Source organism: Heterodontus francisci, chromosome 2 (assembly GCF_036365525.1).
Source record: "Heterodontus francisci isolate sHetFra1 chromosome 2, sHetFra1.hap1, whole genome shotgun sequence".
In the NCBI taxonomy this organism is placed as follows: domain Eukaryota; kingdom Metazoa; phylum Chordata; class Chondrichthyes; order Heterodontiformes; family Heterodontidae; genus Heterodontus; species Heterodontus francisci.
In genome coordinates, this window is record NC_090372.1 from 16,323,302 (window position 1) to 16,342,774 (window position 19,473).

A 19,473-nucleotide genomic window follows, 5' to 3' on the forward strand; every position below is an offset into this window, starting at 1 on the left:
CCGCGCGTACAGATCAGGTGACACTGGGTGAGCAGAATGTCACGAATAAGCAGGAGGTGATGAAAGAGGCAGAGGCAGCTATGGTCAGTCCCCCATAGAGGATGGAGAACAGACACAGCTATGCTCAGCTGGGTGCAAATGCAGGGCCTCGGGAGTCACAAGAAAGAGGCTCCACTTAGATCAGCAGCAACATATGGTGTTCCAAATGTCCCAGTTCTCTGAGGCAGTGTGGGGTCATAGGCTGAGAATGGAAGAGTCCACTCAGCTCATGTGTGCTGCCATGGGTCAGGACTTTGAATGCATGAGCTCCTCCATTAAGAATGGCCAACATCATGGAGAGCCATACATGGCAGCACCTGGAGTGCATGCAGGAACTGCACCACGTTATGTAGCCTTGATCGGTCAGTGGCACTAATGGCGCAGAGATGTTTGGAGGGGATTCCAGTTGCGCCCCATCTGGTACTTCCCTCCAGCCATCCAGAGTGCCAGCCAACCGAGGAGGATGAGCTCTCATGGGGCACCATTATTGCCCTCCTTGGCCTCTATGTCAGAGGGACCATCTGTGCAGCAGGGCCCAGTGACTGAGGCTGCCCCTACACTGACACCGTTTTAGCAGCCTCTGGTGAAGACAGAGTGAAACCTCTGGACAGATGTACATCTTTCATTGGTGATGAGTGGATCTATTCCAAGCTGCGTCTTCAATGGAAATGCACTCACAGGCAGCTCAAAGACCATGCAACCCTCCTGGGTTAGGAGGGCTCAGTTGAAACGTGCCTGGATCAGATGATCCTTGATGTTGATAGCATCCTTACAAGGCCCTCGAGACCCTCGCTGGGCCGGGACACCTCCCTGTGCAGCAGCCGGGAAACTCAGTTCCACAGCTTCCTCCTCCTCCTCTTCAACTTCCTGCTTCTCCTCTGCCTCCAATGAGCTGCATCATTCCAGGACCTCACCCTCTTCAAGGTCCACACCTCTCTGGAGGGCCATTTTATGGACAGCGCAGCAGACAACCACCATGAGCGAGACCCTTGCAGGAATGTACCACAGCACGCCACCCAACCAGTCCAGGCCCTGCTCAACGGTGGTCCTGGTTAGCAGATGGCTTTGGTTGTAGCACCTCTGTGGCTTTGTCGCAGGGTCTTGTAAAGGAGTGAGTAACCGAAGAGATATCCATTGTCTCATAGAATCCAACCATATAACTGGTGGTGGTGGAATGAAGAACTGAGGCAGCCTGTACTGCCGGAGGACGAAGGAGTCATGGCAGCTGCCAAGATTGCAAGCGCACATATGCAGGAAGCTCTCGTGGTCGCAGACCAGTTGAATGTTGAGGAAATGGAAGCCTTTCCTGTTGGTGAATCTTACTGGCCAGTCGCTGGGTGCCTTGATGGCCTCAAGTATGCAATCGAGGATGCCCTGCACCTGGGAGAATCCAGTGACAGAAGCAAAACCCACTGCCCTTTGTGCCTGCGAGGCCCCATTGTCTGGAATTGAATGTAATGCCCAGGAGTCACAAAAAGGGCATCAGAAACCTGAGATCCACTGATGTGCAGCTGTTTGCGAGACGCCACCAAGATCTCAGTTGATCCTTGGAAGGAGCCTGAGGTAAAGAAATTCAAGGCCACAGTGACTTTGATGGCTACAGGCAGTGCATGGCTTGCAGTGCTGTGAGGTCTTCCAGGACAAGGGTACAAATCTTTAACCATTTGCCTGGAGTCGCAGTAACATGCGGCACTAGTCCTCAGATGTGTCCAGGTAGCTCCATCTTCAGCAGCACAGACTATGCTTAGGGTACTGCCTCCATGTCCTTCTATCTCTTTTCCCTCTCCTCTGCCCTCCTGATGTCCGGGCTCTGCCCTTCCTGTGGAGGATGTTGCTCCTCATTGCCATGGGACCCGAAATCTGAGAGTCGCGCTCCCATTGCCAGCTGCTGCCTTCCTTGCGCTCAGGTGGCCTCCCAATTGTGTCTGGAAACCTTGCCCCCTCCTTATGCCCCTGCAATGCCAGCAGGATGACAACCCCATGCACTGCCCCCTCTTCCCTGCAGCCTGTGCAGACCTGATGGCACCTATATGCCAATAACTGAGCCGTTCTCCCTTTTATGCACCCAGCTAATTTCATGGGGCAGCCAATACTGGCTCTCCACTGTATTGCCACCTGCATGCACCTGACCATGATCCAGTGTGCAGCCCATGCGTCCTCACCAAAATCTCAATATGTCCCTCAACAAGCTCTTCATCGGCCTTAATTGGACTCATTAGTGGATTGGATTGGGTGGGTTCTTGGGGTCAGCCTCTGCCCGCCATGATGAGATTCACTGGCAGCAGGAACAGGAAACCGACACTAGCTTGGCACCACTATTTTTTATCACCCGCCTGCCTCCATTCCCGGTGGGACCTAAAAATCAGACCTGATCACTTTCTAGAACAACTTCAGTAATTTTACTCAGTTTTCTGTTGCTTTCTCCTTCCTTAATGCTATATATGCAACGAATCAAACTGTTTTTAATCTGCTAATCTTTAGTCAATTGGATATTTGAGCAGCAATGCATTTTCAATGTGCAGCCTTTGAATGACATATATTCATATAGACTATACATATACACATGTATTACTTGCATGTACAATTAATGCATTTTCTATGAAATTTACTGAATATTTACAATTGAATACATTTCTTTTGTAATACTGAAAACAAAAAAAGAATAAGTAACACTAAGACGTATCTCATATGAAGTAATTCTCAATTTAGGATTCCTCTTTCATAATTACTCAGACTGTTTCCCCATTCTGCATTAAATTCCCGATTTATTGGTAGGACATAGAATATTACTTCCATATTGAGTAGTATTTGGATTACCAAACAGCAAAACACAAACACACAAGAACAAACAAAAGCAGGCAAAAACATTTTTGAAATTGTGTCAATTGTTCTGGACCTTACAGGCTATACATATGTAGCTAAAAGGATCCTCTTGAGGGTAGCTTAAATTATCCCACCTTTATTCATGCTTTCCTCAACTAAGAGTCAAATTTGTCAACACTTCCCTCGTGGCTTCACATAATCCACCCTCCATAACTCATCTAAAACTCTTGACACAGCGGGCTGAATTTTTGTTCTGTGTCGGGACCTCGATGGTGGATGCATTTCCCGAGCCCCAACCCCACATCGTGTTGGCACCTGACCCTCCAAGAAATTTTTTAACGAGCAGGCCAATTAGTGGTCTGGGTGTGCACTCACCATCCAATTAAGGATGATGGGCGGGCTCCTAAGGCTGGAGGGCCGATAGGAGGCTCTCCAGCAGTGAAAGATCGGCAGCCTCACCGTCAGAAGTGGGTGCTGCCAATGTAGATAGGAGGGAGTGGGCACCTCAAGATGGAGGTTCCCTCTGCAGAGATTTTCAACATTTTTATCAAATAGGCCACAGCTGCCAGGCCATCATCATGGAGGGCAACTCCTGCACTGGATGGCCAGCAGCTGCAGCTGTGGCCTAATAGCTATGGCAGGGTGTTGCAGGGTTGGGGGAGGGGGGGGGGAGGGGCAGGGGAGGGGGGGGGTGCGGGTCCCTAGCTGGATGGAGCTCTGACCACCACCAGCACCCCAAGGTCTGTTGCCGGAAGCTGCCTCCATCCCTTTGCTGTGCTTCAGCCTCAGCGGTGTGTGGACAGTGGTCTTACTAGGCCTCATGGGCTACCTGGACCGTGCGTGCGGTCTCTGGGTGGGATGGTCGTTATCAGGCTCCCCCCCTCGCCATAAGATCACTTGGTAACGGGCCCACTGCCCCCCACCCCCCACCCCATCATAATTCTCCATGCCTCCCGCCTCCGACCCCACCTTAGGAGGCACAAAAAATCCTAAGCGAGCTACTTGTCCATTACTTCACTTCCCAGTTCATCTATATTCAATTTATATCCCTGCCTTCCAAGATGTTGAACTTTAAACCTCCCTGTAGCTTAACCCATCTGGCCTCAGCAATCTTCATGCTGGTGTCTCTTTTCAAACCTCTGGCTCGCCGTACACCCCTTCTTTCCACCAATGGCAGAAGAGCCTTTTGCTCTCCATCTTTAGGAATCTTCTTAAAATCTAGCTCTTTGACCAAACTTTGGCACTGCTCCTAATTCTACATTTGGCTCACATTTCTTTTATCTCTAATGGGACATTTTCTATGTTAAGGACACTATATAAATGTCAGTTGTTACTTAGAACTACAAATAGCTATTATGTCCTATAGAACCTAGAAACAGACTTCAAGCAGTCATGTAGAATCTGATTTAATTCTACTTTTCCAATTAATTCTGTAGGTATTTTCAAGTTAAACCATTCCCAAGCATGCATTTGGTTCTGGTTCACCTTTCACTTTTATTGATCACAATGAGAATTTACACTTTGTGGTAATCACCCTTCAGTCCTCCTTGACCAAAGGAGATCTTTGTGCTGGGATAGGTTCACATGGACATTGCCAACCCAACAAGTCATTTTTTGTGAGTTATGCAGTGAGAAGAAGTGTCAAATCATCCCTTGATACCCTTACCTAAAAAAAAATCCATCAATCTCAGTCTTGAAAATTTTAAGTCACCTAGTATTCACAGCCACTTAGGAAGTGTGTTCCAGATTTCCAGTACCGTTTGTGTGAAAAGGTGCTTCCTGATTTAACACCTGCTTTTTAAGCGGCCTAGCTCTAATTGAGAGAATGCTCCCTTGTTCTGGATTCCCTCACCAAAGGAAATAGTTTTTTGCATCACTGCTATTGAAGCCTATTATCATTTTAAACACCTTGTTTCAGCACCCCTCAATCTTTTAAACGCAAGGATTCAGCCTTTACCTAATGTTGCGACACATGCTTCATGTAGTCACTGCAAAGTAAAATGTCTCTACATATGGTAGCTGGAGTCATTGAATTAATAACTAATAATAATTCTAAATAATGGCAGTGCCACTTACTGAACTGATACACTGTAGTACATAGGGCACTTTGATACATTACAATTAGTGCACTCAATTTCAGCTGATAAACCATCAATTATAAATTTATTTGCACTGGATTGGATATTACCGTGCAAATGTTGGCCAAGTAGCATCCAAATCGTGCCCTCTAGAAGCCAAGTCAAACTGCACTTCATTCAGTTCATAGAGGTGATCGACGATGTCAGAACCGAGATGAGATGTCAGCAATGGACTTCGTGCATAGTACCAGTCACTTTAAAAATTGAAAAAAGCAGCAAAAATCACAAACAGCAAGGCTTATATCACAAAAGGAAAGCAAAAATCCTTCACAAACTGTTCCGGAAACATTAAAACATAAGCAACAAACTCTTCTTAATACCCGAAGTTACCAAGATAATTATCACTCTTTTACAAATCAACAATACATAATGAAAATTCATCCAGGTCATTTCCACAGCCTTGTCCAAGTACAGGCCACTTATTTTGTTTGAAGTTAAACTAATCCTCACTTTATTTGCTTCCACAGAGCAAACCTGCACACAAATTCTCATCACATAAATCATAGAATGAGCACGAGCTCCCCCCCCACCTTAATTATTCTTAAAAGTGTTACTAAATCCCACTTTTGTAATATACCTCAAACAATTCAAACATCTGCACCTTACCTCGTGACTTTTTCATTCATTAAGCATTGCTGAAAAGTATCAGCCAGGCGCTGGTGGACTAAGGAATACCGAATGAATGCTCGTCCTTTACCAAGGGAGGTTTTCAGCTTTAAAAAAAAAATAGCATCATTTAATTCAAGGAATTTATTGTGCTCAAATAAAATTCTGTCTCACAATGAGTGGCATAACAATACATTCATTCTGAGCTATCTGTTCTGATGAAAGGTCACAGACCTGAAACGTTAACTCTGTTTCTCTCTCCACAGATGCTGCCTGACCTGCACAATATTTCCAGCATTTTCTGTTTTAATACATTCATGGATGCTTATTAATAACCTCAAAGTACTTATGTTTACATATAAACTTACAAAAAGAAAGCTGACCATCAGGTCTACCCATGCTCAATCTAGGGGGGGAGAGGGGGGGAAAGTGCCCAATCTCAGAACAAAATACTGGGAAATTCTCCTTCCCAACTCCCTAAGAGAGTCAATAAAGCTCCAGGAGAATATGACTACTCATGGCACACTTGATGTACTTAAAGTCTCTTCTCTCTCACCCAACCCCCAATATACTTTGAAACACAAGATGATACATCACTAGAAACTTTCTCTGACAAGTTAGTTATAAAGATTGTAGCCTTCTTACCCCAATGAACTTGTGATATCCTTCAACAGTCTTCTCTGCCAAAAATGTAGCTATCACCCTCTTGAAATTTACAGCCTTCTCTGCATACACTGCCTCCCTGATTCCACATGCTCATCGCCCTCTGCACCTAGAAGCTGTATCTCAACTTCGCCTATTCTCCAAGTCCCCTTGTCCAAGTGCCATTGTTAATGTGAATTTTACTCTCTGGGATCCAGCCTGTTTCCATTAGAAATGTAATTCGATCACCTCTAATTCACCAATTTTTCAATGTAAACATTGCTATTGCAAATGTAAACATGTCATTATATCTGCAGGTATAGACACCTGAGAAGGCAGAGAAAGAGACAGAGAAGATGCCTATTCATCCCGAGCTGAGCTTCCAACCTCATATACTCTGTCATAAAGGCCACCTGTTTCTACCTCTAACATAACTTGCCTCATCCCAACACCCACTGAAACACTCAGCTATGTCTATGTCACCTGCAGATTCAACAATTTCAATGTTATACTGACCAGCATCTCATCGTCAATCCTCAATAAACATCAACTCATCCAAAACTTTGCTGCCTATATCTACTCCTGCACCAATTCTCACCCCGCTCTTGATGAGCTATGTTACCTCAAACTTACAATTCTCTTCATCGTGCTTAAATTATGGCTTTGCTCCTCCCTATCGCTAACCTTTTCCAGCACTGTAACCAGCCCAAATGCCCTTCCACCACTCGAACTTTACGTTCCGCTAATTCCAGCCTCTTGTACATCCATCCCCTTTTCCCTATGCCTTCACCCCAGAGGCTGGAACTCCCTCCCTAGACTCCTTCACTTCAACCTCTCTCTCCTCCTTTAAAGCCCTCCTTAAAATTCACCCCTTTGACCAAGTGTTTTGTCACCTGCCCCTAAAATATCTTTCTTTGTCTTGGCACAAAAATGTTGTCCAATTACGCATCTGTAAAGCACTTTGGACTTTGTTCTACATCAAAGGCTCTACACAAATGCAAGTTGTTGTTTTTGTTGTACGGGGATAGTATCTTATAACTCAACCAGACTGCAATTTATGCACTCTCTCCAATATGGCACAATGGGAAGTTTCCATGAGAACTCATCTCCGCTGAATGGATAGTCTGGCAAGCAAAAGGGACCACCAGATTAGGTCAGACTATAGCTCATCAATTGTACCTCCTCTAACATGACCATCATTTTTATCTCCTGATGAAGCATCATCTCCAGAACCATGCAATACTTCGTAGTCTTCAGCATGCATCAACAACCGGCCCCGCCACTTGCCCAGAACTTTTGCTCCACTCCTAACAGCCGCTTGAGGACATATCTCCACCTTGTGTACCATTCTCATCTCCATTGCCAAAGGAGGAACAGAAAGCCTAAAGGTTGCTTGGGAAAATTACCTATGCTGGCCATTAAGAGAGGAAGAACGGGAAAGGGTATAAACCATAAACACATGTAGCAAAGACCAGGAAGGCCAATAATTCACTGCAGATAAGACATCCCACACATGCTTCACTAATTCCATTCCTCTATAACAAACAACTGCTACAGGAGCAGCAGCCGGAGGGCACTCTCCTACCCACAGTCTCATCATGCACTCTCCTACCCACAGTCTCATCATGCACCCACATTCAACCATTCTAGATGGCTGTTGGGAGACCACCAGGAACTCATCTCATGATCCCGTACAACTCAGCTCAGTGCATGCATCAACCATGAGGGGGCCCCAACACCAAACACAAATCGCTAGTATCCTGGATTTCTGCATCATTCCCAACCCAAATAACCCGGAACTCAGGGTCCAATGGCAAATAAGCTGTTTTGACCCCTCAAACTGCACTGACCCATGTACAAGCAGTCTGATGTGGTTATATGTTCCTCCCACCAAGCATTCAAGATGTGCAGTAACTCCGTAAACCATATATGGTAATGAGCAAACATAAGATGTCAGTTTATGCACCTTAATATATAATGACTTCATAAAATACCTATGTAGGTATATCCTTAACCACACAATAGCTTCCTAAAATATATTTAATTTATATCTATATGAATAATAGCTTCCTAATTTATATGTATGAATGTACACCTATATGTATGTATGCATCACCCCTCAATGGGTTATTAGTGTCTCGGGTAACTGAAAAGGCCTGACAGTAAATGGCTGTGTACATCAATGATGGGATCAATGCGCTGATTGTGGAAGATATGCATGATGAAAAAATGTGAATGTGCATTCCTGAGTTCTCAAGAAAGCAATGGGGGAAAGATCATCAATTGTTAGAAAGTTCAAGGCACATGGAATTAAAGGAAATGAAGCCACATGGATACAGCAATGGCAAAAGGAACAGAAAAGCAGTGAGTCGAAGCAAATTGACTTTTTGCATTGGCTGGATGTGAGTCATGTGGTACCTCAGTTCTGTGCTAGGACCTAACTGTTTTCCATTTATATGGGTTGACCATAAGCACAAGAGTGCACAAGGTACTGAAGTGTGCTGACAATTTTTTTTTAATGGAAAAATGTGAGGAAGAAATGGAGGAAGACGACAGACAGGTTAGTGGAGTGGGTAGATAGATGGCAGACAGATTCAATTCAATGCAGAGAAATGTGAAGTAGTACATTTTGAGAGAAAGAACACTGAAAAGAAGTATAACCTAAATGATAAAACTCTGAACACAATGGAAGAACTGAGAGCTAGGGATGCAAATACATGAATCTTTAAAGATGGAGTACAGGTAGAAAAGCTTTTTAAGATAAGATTCTGGGTTTTATACATGGGATGCTGAACATAAAAGCAAGAAGGTAATGCTGAATTTGTACAAGGCACTGAGTTAGGTCACAGTTGGAATATTGCACGTAGTTCTGGGCATCCATTGTAGGAAAAGTATTACAGCTATGGACAGGGTAAAGATTCACTAGAATGAATACCAGGAATGAGAGGGTATATAGTTATGAAGAAAGGCTCAAAAATTGCGTTGAATATTTCCCCCCATTGGAACAGAAAAATTTAATGGAATTCTAATGGAAGGTTTTCAAAATTATGAAAGGCTTTTGAGAAGGTAAATTTTACAGCACGCAAATCAGCTATTCACTCCACTATCTCTCTAAAAGAGCGGGTTATCGGCAAAACAGTTTGCCATCACCAAACTCACCCACCCCATTTATCTTCAATCTTCTGAATTTTAATTATTGAATATTTATCCATTTCCTTTTTTTAAAGTTGTTATGGATTCTGCTACCATCACTGTTTCTAGTACAGTATTCCATACCCTAACAGTCCTCTAAATAAAAAGAGAATTCCTAAGTTCTCCCATAATTGTTTTGGTGATTATTTTTAATCTCTGCCCTCTCGTTACCAATTTGCTGACCAATGGAAATAGGTTATCCTAATTTTCTTTATCAAAGCCCTTCAATTTTGAATACCTGTATAAAATTCCCTCAATCTGATGTGTTCCAATGGAAAAAAAAAACTGTTCAACTAATCTCTCCTCACAACTAAAGCATCTTAGCTCTGGTAGCATCTTAAGTGAATTGCTGCTATGCCCTCTCTATAACTATTGTTATGACCACGTGAGAAAGGGGTCTAGTGGTCCCTCTCAGCCTTCACCTAGCCTAATTTTAAACACACCATGTTTTTAGCTCCCCTTTGGTGAATCCTTGTTCACTGCTTTCCAATTGTAAGGCAAAGAAACCAGCAAACCAGGTTTTCTCAGGTTTAAAGAAGAAAAGTGACATTTTATTAAACTTAAACCCTAATGTGGTTAACGTCTACGGATACACACTGTGCCCCACGCTAGTATGCAAATAGAGACAGAGAAAAGAAAAATAGTGGAAAGGTTTGAGGCAATATCTGAAGGTTTGTTAAGGTTCTTCGAGCTCACTGTAGAGTCCTTTTGTAGGTTGATCTTGCTTTTCATTGAGGCCCAGTATTCTTCTTAAACCTTGTTCACTGTAGGAGACCTTTCTCTCTTGGGGTTCTTATGTCTTCAGTGGTTTTCAGTTCCGTGAGAAAGAGATGGGAGCAGGGAGGTCTTCTCAGCCCAGGAGCAAACAGCTTTCAGAGTTCAAATTCTCTTTGGCGAGTTCAAAAAAACCTGCAATAGCCAGTTAAGTTATGTGACCAGCTGGCCTAATCAGTCCTGGCCCTTGTGGATGTCTTATCCGAACAGACCTTGGAATGTCTCCTCTACACACAATACCTGGTGATCAAAGGTCCATTGTGGGTTAAATTTGGAGTAGGGAATAGCCCCTTTGTCCTTTCACGTACCGTCTGTCAATATGCAAAAATCTCTTTCCAGCCAATTTAATGTCCATGTGGCAAAATTAATATGCCTCATTCTTGGCAGGTGGGGGCCTCCAAGACATCTCCACACACAGGGCAATAAAATGTGATTTGAGCAGTGCATTTCATTAAAAAGGTCGAGTGAAAATTATAAGATATAAAAAGTAAAACTATGCATTTCTCTCATTCATTTCCATTTATTCATAAATCTTGAAGCTTATTAGAATTGTCTTTTCGGGTGCCAGTGCTGCTTTAAATTCCCCTTTTTGGCACTCCAGCAACCATGTGGTTCTTTGGGGAAGTTTTTCTTCAGTTTGCCCATTGCCATGACTGCCCAGGGTCTTTGTTCCGGTTGAGGTCATTTTTTTCAGGAGAGTTATTAGTGGGTGGGTCTATCCTAAACTCTTTCAGTGCTTTTCTGAGTCATGCAAAGGCTTTTGACTTCAGGGGATGGGTGGTTCCCTTTCCCTCTGACTCTGGGGGAGGATTCTTTGTTAATCTCCCCTTTGTTCTTTGGGACATTTCTGCCTGCAGGTATGTGTGCAGACCCTACTATACTCCCCTGTGGCATTTTGACTAGGTGAGGCATCACTCTCATGCTTTCTCTGCCTGCTAGAAGTCTTTCTTTGTCTCTGCAGGTTTTTGGAAATGCTGCTAGCAACTCTGGTGGGGTGCTTCTAGAGTCTGCATTTACGTAGGAGGATGTGGGGTCTAACTTTTCAAATATTTTGGGGTTGGCTGATCGGACAATAGGGGTTTACATCCAGGATTCCTCTCGGACTTCCTTTAACCTTCCCTCTTGATCACTTTTTCCCCTTTCCTGTCTAATCTTTTGCCAGCCGTGTGCCTGTCTGCCCTCTTTTGTTCTCGGCGGGAGTCCCTTACAGTTCACCATCCCTCTGCTGGAGGGTCTTCCTAACACCAGTATATGACTTATGAGTGCATTTTTCACTGTTGGTTGGGGTTTCCCCTCAATCTAGCACATGTGGAAACTCTACCACATCTTTGTGGAGTTTTGGCCAGTCAAACTGCTGTCTTATGCGGGCTTTGGTCTTGCGTATACCGGCATGTAGAGCCACTGTACTCTCGCGGGCTCCTCTTAATATTTCTCTCCCGTACCTCTGTGGCAGCACTAACTGGTGAACTACTGTCCACTCCTTGCTCTCAGGGCTGTGAGGAGAACACCATTTCCTCATCAGCACCTCATTGTTGAAATAGTAGCAATCAGGGACTCCTTCTGCTTCACTTTCAGACTGGGCAGCCTGTGCTAACTCTCGCAATACTGGGTCGGCTCGCTGAGCCTCAGCTTGGGAAAATCCATTTAATTCATTCCCTGGGTCTCCTAACTTTCCAAAGAAAGTCTCGGAAAGGCAGACCTCATGGTCATCTGCCTGCAGTGCCAATTCAGTCTCCTCTGGGGGAGCTGGTTTGATCATGACCTGATCCACTATACATTTAGGGTAACCACAGGGGTCCGTCTCCTGCCACTGCCCTGTCTCCCTGACCTCCTGCGGTCTTTCTTTCACTACTGGGGAGGCTACCACTTTCACCCCAGCCAAATCATTGCCTAGGAGCAGGTCAACCCCGTCCACAGGCAAACGAAACACCGGTCCCGAAACTAGGCCATACTCCAGGTGCACCTGGTGTACAGGTATAGGCATACACTACTCTCCAATACCATTCACCACCATTTTGGTGTTCACTGCACACTCTGGGGGAAAGGTCAGGCCTTTTCCCAGTAAAAAAAAGATCTAGTGGCCCGTGTCCCTGAGAATCACGATGGGCTTGTTGGCACCACTCGAGGGGTATCGGGTTACTTTCCCTTCAAAACACAAAACCCTGATAGCTTTTCTTACACTGGCTGTAGTAAGCTTCCTGGGTTGCTCTCTTACTGCAATTAAAGCCACAGCTTTTTCTGCTGTGCTTTCCATCCAGGTCCTGTGTTCACTGAGTGGGTGTGCCCTGATTAACCCTACCGGTTTTCCCTTTAGTTTCCAGCAGTCAGCTTTTAAATGTCCTGCTTTATTACAATGGAAGCACACAGGTCTCCAGGTCTCAATCTTGCTCACAGCATCTTCCTTTTTGGCTGGAGGACGGCCCCCTGTGTCTCCTGCTTTCCTTTCTCTCCCAGGACTGCCTGGGTGGCGATCACCTTCCCACCCTTTGTCCTATTCGGACTTGTGGGAGTGATTAGGAAAGGTTCGCCCTGGGAAACCAACTTATAAATTAAAGCAAACTCATCGGCCAGAACGGCCCGCTGCTGCTCTATGTGGGTCTTTATTAAGAGTGGGAGAGTGTTTTTAAATTCCTCTAACAGAACTACTTCCCCGAGATTCTCATAGCTGAGCTGTACTTCAAGAGTCCTTCGCCACTGGTCAAAAGCCAGCTGCTTACTTCTTTCAAACTCCAGATAAGTTTGATTAGCTTGCTTCTTGAGGGTTCTAAACTTTTGGTGGTAGGCTTCCGGTACTAATTCATATGCCCCGAGGATAGCATTTTTGGTCAGTTCATAATTTGATGAACTCTCGTCTGGCAACAAAGAATATACCTCATGGGCTTTTCCAGTTAACTTGCTTTGTAGTAAAAAAGACCAGGTCGCAGCTGGCCATTTTAGCTACCTTGCCAGATTCTCAAAAGAGACAGAAAACGCTTCCACATCTTCCTCATTGAATTTTGGGATTAGATGAGCTAGTTTTAACAATTCTGCACCCAGCCCTGAATTACACTCCTCCATATTGGCCATGCTTTCACTCGGGTTACTCTGTCGCCCCTTAGTTAACTCAAACTGCTTCAACTCTCTTTCTTCACATTCTTTCTGGAATATTCTCTCTCCTCTCTTTATTCCCGTCTTGCTTTCTCTTCACGTTCCTTCTGGTAGGCTCTCTCTTTCTCCCTCTCTCTTTTTCCTCTAATTCAAGTTTCCTTTGTTCCAATTGTAACTTTGCTGGCAGTACCCTGTCTGGGTCTGCTTCTTCAGATTCAAGGGAAAAATGGTTGGCCACTAGCCTCCGGAGTTCAGACTTCCTAGCCTTGCCATGTACAGCGATCCCACACTGCTCAACCGTTTCCCTCAACTCCTCCAAAGACAGCGCTTTTAACTTACCCCAAGTTACTTCATCCTGGCTTGGAGAGCTACTAGCTTCAGTTGCAGACATGTTAGTATTCAATCATACAAAACCACAAGAAAACCTGTATTAATCTTGCTCTTTTTTGATAGGGAACAATTTGGCTTTCCACTTCCAATTTCTCTCGTTTGTCTGTGGGTCTAATCTGGACGCTAGCACCCAAATTTGTGTTACGACCACGTGAGAAAGGTGTCTAGGGGTCCCTCTCAGCCTTCACCTGGCCTTACTGTAACAGGGCTTAATTTTAAACACACCATGTTTTTAGCTCCCCCTTAGTGAATCCTTGTTCACTGTTTTTCAATTGTAAGACAAAGAAACCAGCACACCAGGTTTTCTCAGGTTTAAAGAAAAAAAGTGAAATTTTATTGAAACTTCAACTCTAATTGGGTTAACGCCTACAGATATACGCCATGCCCCACGCTAGCATGCACACGCGATACATACGTGCATGCAAATAGAGACAGAAAAGAGAAGAAAAATTTGAGGCAATATCTGAAGGGTTTGTTAAGGTTCTTCGAGCTCACTGTAGAGTCCTTTTGTAGGTAGATCTTGCTTTTCATTGGGACCCAGTATTCTTCTTAAACCTTGTTCACTGTAGGAGACTTTTCTCTCTTGGGGTACGTATGTCTTCAGTGGTTTTCAGTTCCGTGAGAAAGAGATGGGAGCAAAAAGAGAAGTCTTCTCAGACCAGGAGCAAACCGCTTTCTGAGTTCAAATTCTCTGCAGCAAATTCAAAGAAACCTGCAATGGACAGTTAGTCATGTGACCAGCTGGCCAAATCAGTCCTGGCCCTTGTGGATTGTTTTGTCCTAGCAGACCTTGGAATGTCTCCTCTACACACAATACCTGGTGATCAAAGGTCCATTGTGGGTTAAATTGGAGTAGGGAATAGCCCCTTTGTCCTTTCACGTACCATCTGTCAATATGCAAAAATGTCTTTCCAGCCAGTCTGGCAGCCCTTGTCTTCTCTGCTTCCCAACAACAATTTGAAATTTATTGTCCATGTGGTGAAATTAATATGCCTCATTCTTGGCAGGTGGGGGCCTGCATGACACCATCTTAACATAGCAGATGCAAAACTAGGTATAATATTCTAACCATGGCTTAATCAATGATTTGTATAGATTTGGCATTACCCCTTAGTACTTGATACCTGCATATACAAATCTAGGATTCTGTGCTTTTTAAAAAACAAAAAGACAGACTGTCGTTTCACTTTCAAATGGTGACATACTGTTTTCACTAGTTGGCAGATTGGTAATAAGCAGGCTTAGACTAAGGACATACATTAGAAGAATGAAGGGAAAAAATTATTAAAATATCGCTGCAAAACAAAGTTCACTCCTGCATATCATTCTATTACATTTTTCCTCTTCTACTTTTTTTAAAGGCTAAATGGGCATCAGTACTGGAATTTCTCCAAGTGAAATAACAAGATACCCAAAGTAACATCAACCCCAAAGATTGGATGTTTTCATTAAAGGTTGTTCCACATTCGGCATACCACACTGGATTCCTTGAATGAACTACCTCTAAATTTAGAGTCTCTGGTTAGATACACATTCTTAGCTCTTGGTTAATAATTAATATTAAGTTCAAGAGAAAATCAGATGTGTATTGCAAGAAGGCATTGAGGTAGATAGGGAGATGCTGGGGCTCATCTCTGAAAATGCACCTTAATAGGATTGTTCTGCTTGTAAATATTTTTATGTTCTAATTCTGCTTGAGTGATGTTAAAAAAAAGTTCAGAGCAAAAGGCACAGTAATAAAGCTTAAACTGTAACTAGAGGAACCATCAGAAGCACCGCTCAGAAATATTCAAGCAAATTCTCTACTACTTGAAAAAAAATCTAGAAAAACTCTTATTCACAATCCAGAACAAGAAGTTTGAAACAAATAACATAAATGACCATTGCATTGATAAGTGATTAATTATCCTCTGGAGAACTGCACCTCCTTACCTCTGGGATAGACTTCACAAAGCGAATTCCATCATTAGCTCCTTTCACCTTAGCTAAACAGTTGCAGAAATAATCCCAGTAGTCTTTCCTGTTGCCGAGAAAAGTAGTTTTTTCTTTCTGGTCAAACTAACAAAAAATATAAATATAAAATATCGAAACCAAAATTTGCAATTGTACATATGCTACACACAGTACAGTTTAAAAGGAAGAAAACCTAAGGGACGTCTTCAGTACAAAGTCGATCCTTTCACAATCACTTATCCAGCCGAGTTGTTACCGCAATCATGGTCAACTACCCAGTTCCTATTTTCATTGCAATCACATTCACCTACTAAGGCCATGGTTTATTGCAAGAAGTCTAACCTACGCAGTTTTTGTTTATATTACAATCACTTTCACCCACCAAAATCCATTTTCAATGCAATAAATCTCATCTCCTCAGCCCTGTGTTCATTGTAATCACTTTCACCAACACTTAGACTTTTACAAATTTATCCTAGAGCTTTCTGACGTGCAAAAGGAGAGATGATCAGTACAATTAAAGAAGATCGAGCTTCTATTTAAATAGCACCTTTCACAACCTCAGGATGTTCCAAAGTGCTTTAGACTTTGAGGCACTTTTGAAGTGTAGTTACTGTTGTAATATAGGTAACACGGTTGCCAAAGCACCCATAAACATCAATGTGAAAAAGACCAGATGTTGGTTGAGGGATAAACTCCCATGCTCTTTGCCGAACTGGTGCCATGGGATCTTTTACGTGCACTTGGGAGGGCAGATGCGGGCCGAGAGTGCAGCACTCCCTCAGTACTGCGCTGAAATCCTAGCCTGGATTTTGCACACAAATCTCTCGCATATCACATTAGTTTTGAGAGAATACGAAGATCTCTGCAATCATCCATTTCCGGCCTCTTGAGCATCCCCAATTTTCTTCACTCCACCACTGGCGACTGTGCTTTCGACTGCCCAAGTCCTAAGCTCTGGAATTCCCTACCTAAATTTTTCTGCCTTTCTACTTCTCCTCCTTTAAGATGATCCTTAAAAGCTAGCCCTTTGACCAAACTTTTCGTCACCTGTCCCAATATCTCCTTATGACTCAGGATCAAATTTTGTTTGATAATGCTCCTTTAAAGCATCTTGGGCTGTTAAAGACACTAAATAAATACATGCTATTATGGTTATGCACATGCCAGTGCAGTTTGCATCCTTAAAGCAAGAATGTCTTTTATTCAACGTGCCAACCGATGTCTTGGCAACAGACAGTGCATCTTGCTGTGAGCTTCCATATCAGGGGGTTGGGGGTGGGTTCTCATTCAACGTGGCAAATTTAGATAGGTGGCTCAGCAAGCTGATCCTCAATGTAGAGCTGAAGAAAGGGTGAGAGGTCACACTTTGCCTCTTTGGAGGAGACATTTTTATGACAGTTTTGAGCCTAAAGCAATTAGAGAAGCAGAGACACTCCTGGTTAAGTTATGAACATGTAAGGCCTTTAAGAGAAAACGTTAGTTCAGGTCCTGCTAATTTGAGAGTGAGTTTTGTGTTTAAACAGAGGCAGGGTCACACATTGCATTGTGCAGCCTTTGTTTTTCTATTTTAATTAATTGCGTCTACTCACTTCTTTCTATTCTAACCATAGCCATCTAAAATCATAGAAAGGTCACAACACAGAAGGTGACCATTCAGTCGATCATGTCCATGCTGGCTCTTTGCAAGAACTCAGACTTAATATAATCACTTTCACCTTGCAGACCCTGTTTTTATTGTAATAAAAGTCACCTACATTATTCCTGCTTTCATTGTAAATGATTGCCATACTACTATGTACGTGGCAATCACTGTGAACTGCCCAGCCTGTGTCACATTTCAGGAATTTTTGACTGATTTTCCACAAAAACTATTTTTTTTTTAAAACTTACTTTTAGTGTTGAGTTTATTAAGCCAACTCAATTCTTTCAAGTTTAAAAAAAGGCATCCAGACCAAGGGTGAGACTATGTGGAAGTTGTTTCCCCAGAGACTAAAAAAGAACAAGGACAAAGCCTTGTATGCTCCAATGGTTAAAAGGGCACAGGGCAAGGTAAAGCCATTATGGTTAACCAGGAAGGTTCAGAGGCAAATCGGATTGAAACAGAAGACTTTCTACATATTTAAGGAATTTACCTCGGAGAACAGTAACAAGTATTGCATGCAATGAGGTAGCCGAAAACAGCCATAAGGTTAGCCAAGAGATCTCCAGAAAATAAGATGGCCTCAATATTGATAGTAATATTAAAAAGTTTTTCTAGCTATGTCAGGAGTCAGAGGACCATTAAGGACCATTTAGAGGCACTGACAGATACTTCAGGACAGATTTAAACTCATTCTCAGTAAGGTTATGGCAGAGCTAAGAAATTATTTCGCCTTAGTCTATACTCCTGTAGAAGTTATGTTTCAAATGTGGAGTGCTCTGTACTGAATATGAATATTAAAATAGATAAAGTCATCTTGGATAGATTAGGAAAGCTCAAGATTGATAGGGTTCTGGATTCTGATAATATCCACTTAAGGGTGATTAAAGGGATGGGACAGGTGCTCCTGACAGTCCCTTGCCTGTATCTTCAATAGCTCAATATAGTCAGGGATAGTTCCCTTATACTGGAAGCTAGCTCATATAGTTCCTATATTCAAAAAAAGGGGACAAGCAAGTCAGAGCCAGGGAACTACAGGCCTCATCAGCCTGACAGCCATTATTGAGAGGATGCTAGCAGGGATCATGAGATGTCCTTTAATGATCACTGGGAAAGGGAAGGAGCCATTAGAAATACACAACATGCTTCTGGAAAAATAGATAATGCCTCAAAAATCCATTGATTTTTTTTGAGGAAATCAATAGGGTACTTGATAAGGGAAACCCGGTTGACAGTGTCCACTGGGACTTTCATCAAGGCTTTGATAAGAAAGTTAACATACAGTTATACGAATTAGGAGTAGGCCACTCAGCCCCTCGAGCCTGCTCTGCCATTCAACAAGATCATGGCTGATCTGTTTGTAACCTCAACTCCACATTCCCGCCTACCCCCAATAACCTTTCACCCATTGCTCATCAAGAATCTATCTACCTCTGCCTTAAAGACCCTGCCTCAACCGCCTTTTGGGGAAGAGAGTTCCAAAGACTCACGAGCCTCAGGAAAGAAATTCTCCTCATCACTGTCTTAAATGGAGGACCCCTTATTTTCAAACAGTGACCCCTAGTTCTAGATTCTCCCACAAAAGGAAACATCCCTTCCACATCCACCCTGTCAAGACCCCTCAGGATCGTATATGTTTCAATCAAGTCGCCTCTTACTCTTCTAAATTCCAGCGGATGCAAGCCTAGTCTGTCCAATCTTTCCCATAAGACAGCCCGTCCACTCCAGGTATTAGTTTAGTAAACCTTCTCTGTACTGCTTCTAATGCAACTACATCCTTCCTTAAATAAGGAGACCAATACTGTACACAGTACTCCAGATGTGGTCTCACCAATGCCCTGTATAACTGATGCATTACCTCCCTACTTTTGCATTCAATTCCCCTCGCAATAAATGATAACATTCGATTTGCTTTCCTACTTGTGTGCTGTATCTGCATACTATAGGACACCCAGGTCCCTCTGCATCTCAGAGCTCTGCAATCTCTCACTATTTAGATAATATGCCTTTTTATTCTTCCTGCCAAAATGGACAATTTCACATTTTCCCACATTTCCTCCATTTGCCAGATCTTTGCCCACTCACTTAACCTATCTATATCCCTTTGTAGCCTCATGTCCTCTTCGCAACTTATTTTCCCACCTACCTTTGTGCCATCAGCAAATTTAGCAACCATACCCTCGGTCC

At 43.3% G+C, this 19,473-nt stretch overlaps 1 protein-coding gene across 8 annotated transcripts in view; it reads right to left on the bottom strand.

The window, feature by feature from the left end:
* fyco1a (FYVE and coiled-coil domain autophagy adaptor 1a) overlaps positions 1 to 19,473 on the bottom strand; it is a 225,776-nt gene that overhangs the window by 194,473 nt on the left and 11,830 nt on the right. For all 8 annotated transcript variants that reach the window (XR_010977255.1, XR_010977257.1, XM_068054938.1 and 5 more), the window contains 3 exons: positions 15,624 to 15,749; positions 5,607 to 5,713; positions 5,051 to 5,194 (listed from right to left, as the gene is read on the bottom strand). Coding sequence is in view for 6 of the 8 variants with exons in the window: in XM_068054938.1 (XP_067911039.1) it covers positions 5,051 to 5,194; positions 5,607 to 5,713; positions 15,624 to 15,749 (377 nt within the window). In the remaining 2 variants the exon portion in view is untranslated. The remainder of the gene's footprint in view (positions 1 to 5,050; positions 5,195 to 5,606; positions 5,714 to 15,623; positions 15,750 to 19,473) is intronic.